This window comes from Leuresthes tenuis, unplaced genomic scaffold (genome assembly GCF_036924035.1).
Source record: "Leuresthes tenuis unplaced genomic scaffold, fLeuTen1.0.hap1 SCAF_5, whole genome shotgun sequence".
Classification (NCBI taxonomy): Eukaryota; Metazoa; Chordata; class Actinopteri; order Atheriniformes; family Atherinopsidae; genus Leuresthes; species Leuresthes tenuis.
The window spans coordinates 11,351,820-11,362,365 of NW_027325359.1; the positions used below are offsets into that span (position 1 = coordinate 11,351,820).

Consider the following 10,546-nt stretch of genomic DNA (forward strand, 5'->3'; position numbering starts at 1 on the left):
CAATAAAAGAAGCAACGAGTCACCACAGACACTCTGAAGCAGGAAGAGGGGGAAAAAGCAGCTGATGCACAGCATCTTTATCAGTTTTACACAATAATGGCAACTCCTGTTTTACAGAGATCTAATACCTTAATATATATTGTGACTCAGTAACCGATGGCACAAAAGGAAATAATCTGAGCATCTATAAAATTGGCCAGTTCTTGCACCAGCACCAGCACCCCCCCAAGCTGCATTTTTAAAGCTGGCATTAGAGCTGTTTCATAGTAATTTTATAAACGCTGGTTGCTGGTGCTGCAACAGTGTACAACCACTCCACAAACAGTTTTTGAGTTTGGTCACTGATGGTCCCTTTAATGGTGGCTGAGTATCCGTTCTGAGGTAAGAGCTAAAAACAAAAAGCCCAAAAACTGACTTACTGTTGTACAGATACAGAAGATTTGAGGTACAGTACATCATCCAACAGTTAAGGAAACAACAAAAAAAAAAACAGTCCAAGAGTGCCTCAGGGTTAAACTAGGTTAACTTTCATCTAAAATTGCTGGAGTATATTCTATCATCCTAAAGCCAGAACGGGCCGGTACAAAAACTACTAATAATAGATAAAAATAATAAGATTCATAAAATAGTAATATAGTTACAGCGGCTCTATCGTTTGTGGTGATGTATTGACTTGGCTCGATTCACATGTAAAGATTCAGATCACAATTATTACAAAATACAAGAGGCCCCAGTGAATAAGGCTTCGATCAAACCTTTAAGATACCACAGTCAGAATCATGACGTGCCTGTGCAACGGTTACAAACAGACTATTAACCGTAGACACGTTTTTAATTTCCTTGGCAGAAATGGGCTTAAACTGAACGACTTTGCATAATGAGACCATTTTGAAAAAGTGCATAAAGGCCACCCATTACACCTGTTTCTCTGTTTTAGAAAACAGAACACCAGCTGTTGGCTGGTTAGCATAACTGTCTCAAAGGGGGGAATATTTGTGCTCCAGGGCAGATTTCTAGAGAGCCATGCGAGATGGCGGGTGACCCCCACCGTAAAAAAAACCCAAACAAACAGCTTACTCAAGTGTAAGTCAGCCATCTGCGCCCAGTAAGTGCTGATCTACTGCTGTGCCTCACCAAGAGAGGAGCTCTCTGCTTCCAGGCCAACTCTCCTCAGTGACTCTGAGTACTTTCTCCTTCCTATGTTAACAATGTCCTCAATCTCCTCTGCCAGGTCCCTCCTGCCGCTCTCTATCATAGCGTCCACGAGCCTCGACACTGCCCCCGGTCCGGCACTCCCCTGTCCTCGTGCCCAGTGAAACAGCATGTCCAGCACCAAGGCGCCCAGGTTGTCCCTGGTGAGCAGAACATACACAAGAAATAATAGAACTGAAGCTGCGGCAGCCTAAATATCTGTGGAAAACGGCTTTTAAATAGAACTGATTAGCACGGTTTGGAAAAGATGTGTTTTAATCGTAGATTTACACACAGCGTGCTGGAATTACACCTGGTTATACAATCTGAAGGTTGATGAAAGACAAGCTCCACACTCAATTCACATATTTGTGCTTTTGCATCTTTGAAAAGTAAACATTTTGATGCATTTTCTGTCCAACACACAAATCATTAAAAAGTAATGTGAACGCGTCCCTACATCAGAACCCAATGCACGAACCTGCTGCCAGAACATAAACGTGTGATTTTATACAATTCTTCTTTTTTTTCCTCCCACCACCAGGATGAGTCGTGAGAGGTTTTCTGAGCACGAGAGGGGGGGGGGGGGGTGCAGATGAGCAATAGTCTGTGTGTAATCTCCTGCAGTGTCCCAGATGGCTCAGTGATGGCTGACAGTGCAGATTAAAACAATCAAAATTCTCTTCCACTGCAGTCTGTCCTCCACTTATACATCGCTCGCTCTCCACCTTGTGCCTATAGAGCTTCTCACTGCGTGTGTGCGGCGATTACGTAAGTCAGGCGTGCAAATGTCAAATGAATAGCTGGTTCATTTTAAATGTTCTTCTTTTTTTTTTTTAAATATATGCCTAAGGTGTTAAGTCTGCATTGCAGATGTTACCCCCCCCCCCATTATCATTCATGAGCATTCTCACTTCATTTTAGTTTCTGTTCAAGATATCAAAGGTCATTGAATTAATTTATTCATCCATTTCTTTTTTTCAATCATTCAATTGTTTATCTATCCATTCATTTCTTTATTGGTGTTAAACATCAACCCCGGCCTGCGACTTAAACTGGCCGACAGACCTTGAATCTCGGAACTCGTGTGGATCACACAAATCTATTTGTATATTCTGAACCGACATAGCAAGAGAAGCACAAACACTTGTGTCCCAGTAGGTCCAGATTATGCTCATCAGCAGCACCCTGACACCGAACCAGCTGAATCAAATTAAACCATCACCGTTTTCATCATTTACACAGAATCACGAATATGGGATTTATTACCAAAAAAAGGTTTAGTTTGTAGCATCATTTTGACCTTGAGCGGTTTTTATTCCATACCTGTACTTGTATTGGATGCGGTCTAACTCCTGGTAGCTCAGGCCGAGATTAATGCCAATAACGCGCCAGTCGTGTCCGATCTGAAGAGACATGGACAGCAGGTTGGCTTCTGTCAGGTAGCCACTCTCAGGGTCACCCAGGTTCAGTGGAGGATACTGGAGCTCCTCCATATTAAAACTGTTGTCTGAGTTTAGAGCCTAAAAGAGAAATAAATGATTATTTCCAAGGAGGTTGTGACTTATTTTGTAAATCACGAGACAATTGTCAAAGTGTCAGGAGAGAGTCTTCACAGAGGTGGCAGAAGTAAGAATCTGCTCTCGCAAATGTAGAGAGATGAACAATTTAAAAGCAACAGCATTAGGAATTTCATGTTCGAACGCACAAATGGCAATCAGTTAATACACACAAATAAATGGTTTTAGAACATGAAATATGCAAGAAAAAAATTGGATGTGTCACTTCAACTGACAGGAAGTCTTAAAGGTAAAGTAGCAAGCCACTGGCTGTCAAGTCCCTTCCTCTTTCGAGCCACTTCCTCTGGAAGATTGCCGGGAATCTCCCCTCTGTAGAAAGACACCTGTAACAGAGTCGCACAGTGTTAGTGTGCTGGTGGGTTGGAACTGTTGTTGTTTCTAACACAACGGTTCTAAAACTCAATGCAAGCTAAAGGCTAAACTTGAAAAAGTGACAGCAGGTAAAGTGCTGGGAGGTGTTGCACAGTAAGGTTCACGCCAGTGTTCAACTTGCTGAAGGTTGTGGCTCATTTGCCACAAACAAGCACAGAGGTTGTTCTTCTTTTGACCCACACAGCACTGACGTCAGTTTGAAAGCTGTTGGAGCTACAAACCTCTAGGAAAACAGGATGGCGTACGTTTTTCCAGCTTCCAAGAATGACTCTTAACTGAAAAACAGCCCAGGGTCCATAGTTTACTGGAAGCTGGGCCAATTTTCTGATGACCAAGCAAGCGCAGCACAAGGCAGGCAGGAGGAGTTTTGCAAGGAAACCAGCATGAATGATCATCGTTATCATCCAATTTAGCTAATCTAACGGATGTGACCTGTGACCTGCATACATTTTTATCTATCCCATTTTCACATACTGATTTTGTCCATTTTATGTTCTCTTGTGAATCACTGATAGAGTCAGTAGGGCAGTATTTATTAGGACTAATGTAGCTCTTAACACTCCTCTGGTTACTGCACCTCTTTTAAAACAGAGATCAGGTTCATCATGCAAAGCAGGAGTAGCAACCCTCACTGGACACTTTACTGGCAACAAAAGCAGTCCGTACATATAGAAAAATAAAGAAATCTTTTGGATATTACAGCTCACTTCTATTCCAGAGTTCATAGATGTTCTTTTCACTGGCACGAACAGCTTTGCATGAGATAGGGCAGAGTGCAAATTGTTTAGGAATTGCAACAGATTATTTTACTACTTTGTAATCAGCTGCTGGAGGGAGCCTTGGGTGGTACCGTGGAATTTAAACAGATATATTTTCACAAGGCAGGGTGGTTTTTTTTTTTCAAATCACGGTGAAACACCTGGCCTAAGCTTGGATTCATGCATCCAACACAGTGGATGCAACGTGACACAGATAATACTGAAACCACTGGTGCACCTAACACATATGGTGTTCTTGGCTTTTTAACACTCAAAAGAAAACATTCAGCAGATTTCTGTGGTCCTATGACAAAGAATGTGCCTAACTGTAGGTTGATGGGTTACATGTACCGTACCGTTATAGATGGTTTATTGAAACATACACTGGATGAGGTCATATAGCGTTTGTAATATGGTTTGTAACATGACCTGCACAACTTTAATTAGAATCATACGTTTGTATTTTCTCCACTGTTCAATATGTTGTACCTGTCCCCTCACTGGTCCCTTCTGATCCTGAGCTGGACAGATGTACACTTCCTTTAGATTCTTCAGGCTGGAGTAGAACACAAAACAAAGTCGCCCACCCACACAGTCCGGGCTGTCTGCAGAACATGGGACAATCAACACACATCTTTTACACTGACATTGCATCTTCATCTCATCTAATACAGAGCCAAGAAGTTGACTTCAGACCTGTGCTGATATCCAAGCCTCTCTCAAAGCCAGCAAAGAACTGCTCTCCCTCCAGCAGGTCACACAGCTCTGAAGGCTGGGGTCCGTCGTACTGCTCGGACAAAGACTGCACCCTAACCTCGATCTGAGCAGGAAACACCACAACCTTTGCTTTTACAGAGGCATAAGCTCAGTCTAAAACCATCAAAAGCTGAGACACCACAACGCAAGGCTAATAAAGGTGGGGACCAATACAGAACCTGTCCATAGTTTGAGTAAAAAAGAAGGGAGAAGAGGGAGTCAAACCTTGTTAGAAGGCAAGCACTGCAGCAAAACCTGTGAGGGATCCGTCTTGCGCTGGAGGACGAGGAACTGCACTTTGAACTGTTTTAGCCTTTGATAGACCTTCCTGACCACTCCACTAACACAACGCTGCGTGGTGTACCACAGCCAGTACCTGTCATTAAGAAGATCACACAAAGTTCTACTACAATTCAAAATTTACACCAACCTTCAATCATTCAGATGTAGAACAGGGACTTACCAGGAGAAGTGTGTGATATAGAAGATGGCATACAAATGGGTAACATAGAGAGACACTTGGGATGTGATGTCAGTCCAGGTTTGGGCCGTGGGATCTCCGTGGAGCAGATGCAAGCGCGACATGTCAGCTGTGAGGCCTGCAGAAGCGAAGCACACGTTAATACTAACGTATTCTGATATTCTGCATGCATGAGGATCAGGATGCTTTATTATACCTGTGACTCCAGGCGGCAGAGGGATCTGAACTTTAACTGGCTGCAGGAAATGTGAGCTGGGGCTCTGGGAGAGACAGAGGAGTGGGCTGACTCTGGCCTGAGGATCACCACACATCGTCTGCAACTCTGACTCCGACACCTGCACCACCTGCAGAGACAGAGACACACACACCAAAGTCTGCTGGACTCTCTGGGAAACAGAATGATGCTATTCCCAAATACTTAACTGCTACTCGCTGATGTTACCTGTAAAGTTATAGCGCGAGTCTGCACGGTGGAGTCTGGGGGGAAGTGGAGCTTGATTCCAGGGTCACAGCTCGACACCAGCAGGGCTCCTGCCGGGGTGACAGAGCAACTGTCCTGTACTGGTCGGGACACTGCCATAAACCAGGAGAAGTGGCTCACTGAGCAGCACGCCAGCTATTAAGGACAACGGGAGATCACTTTTCCACCAATACCACAGCAACCTGTGTCACCTGTTTTATCATTTTACAGTTATGGTTTACCCTGGCTGGACGTCCACCGGGATGACTGCTATGGCTGTCACTTCCTCTCCTTAGATCAGTGGGCAGAGTGTTCCAAGACTCTCCATCAAACCGCCGCACGACCACCTCCCCTCTTTTTGTCCGATGATACGGCACACACACCTCCACAGGCTGTAAGTTGATGAGATTTTTTTTTAAAAAAGTGAATTGAGATACAGGTGGTTATATGATTAAGAAGTGCAGCTTCCTTCTACACATTTAGACAAGTAAAGAACACTTTCCAAGTGTCGAACACATTGTCGCCCGGGTCTAACATTAATAGAGGACTTTTCTAGAGCAAACGAGAGCAAAAATAAGATTCAGAGCATGCAACATCACCTTTAAAACATATGGAGAAATTGTGACGTCACAGACATTTTTTAATGATGTGACAGAAGCAGCCGGATGAATTCTGAAGTGTGCTTGCATATCCTGTCCAGTTAGATTCGGCCAAATGTGGCAATGTACGATACAGTCCATCAGTGTACAGATGGATGAGAACTCAAAAGACAGCAAAAAAAGCAATCCAGGACCCTTGAGAACATTACAAAAATGGTAAATTCTGAAAAGGTCAAGTCGATATCCCGATATCAACCAAATAGAGCTGAGTTTAACTTGCTGAAAGAAAAAAAACACACACACACAGCTGCAGTGAAGGCCTGAAAAGCATCACAAGAGAGGAAAACTCGGGTTCAAGTCTACAGGCAGTGATTAGCTCCAAAGGATTCCCGACAAGGAAGTACTAAAAATGAACATTCACCTTAAATTTTTGTTCATTTACAGTGGAGACTCTGAAAAGAGGGACAGACATATAAAAGATCTGGGACCAGATCCGCAAGTGATGCACAGATGCTAAAAATGTAGATTCACCTTTTCCTGCACACAAGCTTGTATTTATAAAGAATGTGCCGTGAGAATGTGCACATCTCATGTATTCTTCAGACCGTGCGTAGACACGTGATTAGAGCATTTTGAACTTGACATGATAAAGAGTAAATGGAGAAAAACAAAAATCTGAATTCAATAAAAAACCAGACTATGGCCCTAGAATAGCATGATGGGGTTTTTCTTATGATTATGATCTACTCGTATTCATTTGTGGGAGGTATAAATTACTGCAGATGCGTTTAATGTTCGCGCTGCGTGTTGGAAAGACCTCTCTAATGCGACTTTAAGAAGAGGATAAATGTTTATCACTTTTCTGGCACAAGATGAAAGAAGGCTGGTGGAATGCTTCAGGCTTCATGGGGAGGTTTAAGAAAACAGCCAACGAACCACGCAGCATCTCTACATCTGTGTCTTTCCTCCTCAGCATCTGCACACATGACCCGTTGTACAGGCTATGCACTCATTCATTTGGCATAAAGACAGAGTTGCAGTTCCCTGCTCCCAGCAGCCCTGATGCAGTCCTGTGTGAGCTCATGCACTTTGTTCTGTTTGTGATTCCAGAACAGACAGAAACTTCTTAAACAGATTCAATTTTCTCCACTTTACAGAGTGCGTCTCAATGTCACATCTGGTAAAACCGCACTTCTTCTTTGTTGTTACTTTAACTGTCATCTTCATTTAGTTGTGGTGCAACCAACATTTTCATATGCTAAATCTTAAGTAGGATAGCGTCCATATCCATTCATGCCTACAAATGTCTGTGGATATCAGGGTGATACACATTATGTAAGACATTACGACTTTTGAGATTCACAAGACGAAAAAACAAACATAAATGCATGGCTTTGTAAATCTGGCAAAACAAATGTGTGTGAGCGTCTCTGCCGTTGAGCGTTTCCACAGTGTAAGCGTGAAATGACATGAGTTTTATGTGTCCGGCCCCAGGAGATCATAAACCCAGTCTGCATTCTGGATGTGAACACCCTGAAATTAAAGCTGAGAGCCTGCTCTTGCAGCCCATATTCAATATATAATAAATAACAGTTAAGGGTCATACCGAATGACTAAACAAACGTTACCTTTGGGGGCACATATTCAAAGCAAGAAATTCAAAATAACAAGTGTGTGGAGCAGAGTCGAGGATTCTGGGAAGTTTCTTTAAAAAAAAGAAACTGGAACAAATTCTCATGAGGCAACCTAATGGTTTATTCTCTGTGGTCAATTAAAACATTCAGACAGATATTTCGTTTGATATTAGTTTGTCTCCAGCCCTGTCAGGATTATTTCCGCTGAGATGGAAAATTCTCATTACAGATGTGATAAATAAACAATATAAACAGAGGTTTAATAAACCGTTTTTATACCTTCAGAAATTCAATTCCATGAGGACGCAGCTCCAGTGGACGACTCAACAGGATGTCATGTTCCTCCAGCCACACCCACTTTCTGTCTGGCCTTCTCTCAGTCCATCTCAGTCTGGTGGTTTTCGCCAGGCAGCCCGGGGGGAACACCAGCTCAGCCCCTCCAGGGAGAAACACATGGCACCCACCAGAAAAAACAAAGAAACTGTGGTGCAAAAGGAGCACAACGCCTTTAACAGATCTAGTAACACCTTAACTAACCATGTTATTTAAAAAAAAAAAAGAGAGATAAGATTACCCTGATGCTGTACCTGTGCTGATTAAATGCAAGGTGCAGCTCAGGAATGTTTGTGCCCGCCGTATCTGGCGAGAAAACAGAGCAAATATACCATCATCAAATGTAAGTAGTGTCTCTGATGACCACAGTCCAAATAATTTGAAGATTAATAGATTTGAAGCCTTCTTTATCTGTGCCCACCAGGTGTAGGAGGGGGAGGAGGCGGTGTTGGAGGTTTTCCCAAAGGGTTGTCACGAGCATCTATTTTAAGCAGAGGCAGTTGGTTCAGACAATGTGGGATCAGGCGGAGGTCATTGCTGTAGATAACAAGTTCCCTGAGAGAAAATAGAGAGCCTGTGCAACAAACAAGACAAGGGTTACATCTTTTCTTTGCTTCGGTCACAAATTTAACTAATATCCAGTGAGCTGTCCTGTTTGTTTTTTCGGGTGGTCTTCCACTGACACACTCACTCACCCTTAAACCCTTACCCATGCTCTCTGGCAGCTGCCTCAGTTTGTTGTGGGACAGTTCCAGCTTAACAAGCTCCCCCAGAGACCCAATTTCGTCAGGTAGCTCCTGGAGGAGGTTATGTGACACGTCAAGTCGCTGCAGTGCTTTCAGCTGATCCAGACTTGGGGGGAGAGACACTAACTTGTTCCCCAGGAGGGAGAGATAGGTTAGGGAGGACAGCTGGGCTATCTCCGGGGGTAATGCTGAGATCTGGTTGTGACTGAGAAGCAACGAGGATAGCAGAGGTAGGCTAAGCAGGCAGGATGGGAGACAGGGGAGCTGGTTGAAGGAGAGATCCAAGTGCACCAAACGAGAAAGGGAGGACATAGATGTGGGCAAAGTGGTGAGGAGGCCAGGCAGGGGCTCACACTGGGAGTCATAAAGACAGTGTCCTTTAATTTGGATGCAAGACAGAAAAGACAGAGAATGACATCCTGATTATAATTTATCCAATTTACCAACACAGTATTTACTTTATATGTTCTTGTATTAACTGAGGCAAAAAATGCAATTTGATTTTTACAACCACATAAAATTGCAAGGAAATGTACCTCTAATGGCCAGAGAGCGCAGCTCTGTCAGATGGGGTAGAACATCCAGTGCCCCATCCAGCCCTGGTTTATCCTCAGATCCCAGTCTCAGGTACCGGACGCCTCTCAGCTGCCCTGGAATGGACCCCCATAGCAAAGACAAAGCAGCGGCTCCTCCATGGTACACATCCAGGGTCAGTCTTGTATCCGTCAGCACAGCTGAGAGCTCCACAGAGGGAGGCAAGGGTGGAGTCAGAGATAAGACAGAGGGGCAAGAGGATGAGGAGGAGGAGGAGGACAAATGAATATTATGAAAACTGGATGAGCAAGAGGAGGATGAGAGGCTTGATGTGGAGGGATCACATGTATCCACAAAGCTGGAGGGAGAAATGGAGGGAGTATCCCTCTCTGGCTCAGCTGCTTCTGCTTGGCCTTCAGTCACATCATGTGATATCCTCAGTCCTGTCTCCTTTTCTAACTTATCCTCATCCTGGATCTCCCGAGCCAGCATGTGTGTGGAGATGTCTGGAGCTTTAGATGCTGTCCTTTTTGGGCTACATGCATGTGTAACCCCGACGTTTTCATCCTCTGGTCTGCTGGGTTTTGTATTCCCACCGGATTCCTTGTCTTCATCCTCCTCATCGAGAGCAGCGTTATCTTCACTGTTTCTCTCCATTATCACACCAGACAAATGACTACTAACTTTTGACTGCCTACTTCAGTACTGTATGGAGGTTTCTTTCTGCATGTCTGTGTCGTCATTCGTGACATGACTATTTACGTACATTATAGCCAAACAAAGCTAAATGACAGCCGCGATACGCTGTGTGCAGTATTAAACAAGACGTTTGCTACATTAATTGTGTTACCGTTACAGTAGCAAAAACATTATTAGCTAACCACATTGTAGCATTACCTTCTAAACAACGATCTAAATAATACTTGTTTTATCGTCCGTTGAATTACCTATGTTACTAACTAGCTATTGTAGTGTACAACAAAAAAAAAACAAGAAACACTCGTCAAGGGAGCGATAACTCTCCATTCTCGGTCTACTTCCTGGTGCCCAAGCGATTTTAAAGCGAAGGCTTTGCGTCACAGCTGTTTGCTCGTTTTTGTTA

The 10,546-nt window shown here is 43.7% G+C and overlaps 1 protein-coding gene across 1 annotated transcript; it reads right to left on the reverse strand.

Moving 5' to 3' along the window:
• Window positions 1-148: 148 nt before the first annotated feature.
• Window positions 149-10,473, reverse strand: pidd1 (p53-induced death domain protein 1). Its single transcript, XM_072385959.1, has 15 exons — window positions 9,447-10,473; window positions 8,874-9,287; window positions 8,586-8,738; window positions 8,419-8,470; window positions 8,111-8,312; window positions 5,841-5,990; window positions 5,581-5,754; window positions 5,335-5,482; window positions 5,121-5,256; window positions 4,883-5,033; window positions 4,598-4,721; window positions 4,391-4,506; window positions 2,987-3,094; window positions 2,518-2,714; window positions 149-1,352 (listed from the first exon to the last, which is right to left on the reverse strand). Exons 1-15 carry the CDS (start codon window positions 10,099-10,101, stop codon window positions 1,118-1,120), a joined length of 3,015 nt encoding a protein of 1,004 aa, XP_072242060.1. The 5' UTR covers window positions 10,102-10,473; the 3' UTR covers window positions 149-1,117.
• Window positions 10,474-10,546: the final 73 nt, after the last annotated feature.

What these genes read in the sequence shown, in the direction of transcription:
- pidd1 (XM_072385959.1), bottom strand. Translation starts at nt 10,101, where the DNA reads ATGGAGAGAAACAGTGAAGATAACGCTGCTCTCGATGAGGAGGATGAA. An exon ending in AGGCTTGGATATCAGCACAG is followed by an intron (nt 4,507 to 4,597) that starts GTCTGAAGTCAA and finishes CATGTTCTGCAG; the next exon opens with ACAGCCCGGACTGTGTGGGT. An exon ending in CGCATCCAATACAAGTACAG is followed by an intron (nt 1,353 to 2,517) that starts GTATGGAATAAA and finishes TCTGCTCACCAG; the next exon opens with GGACAACCTGGGCGCCTTGG.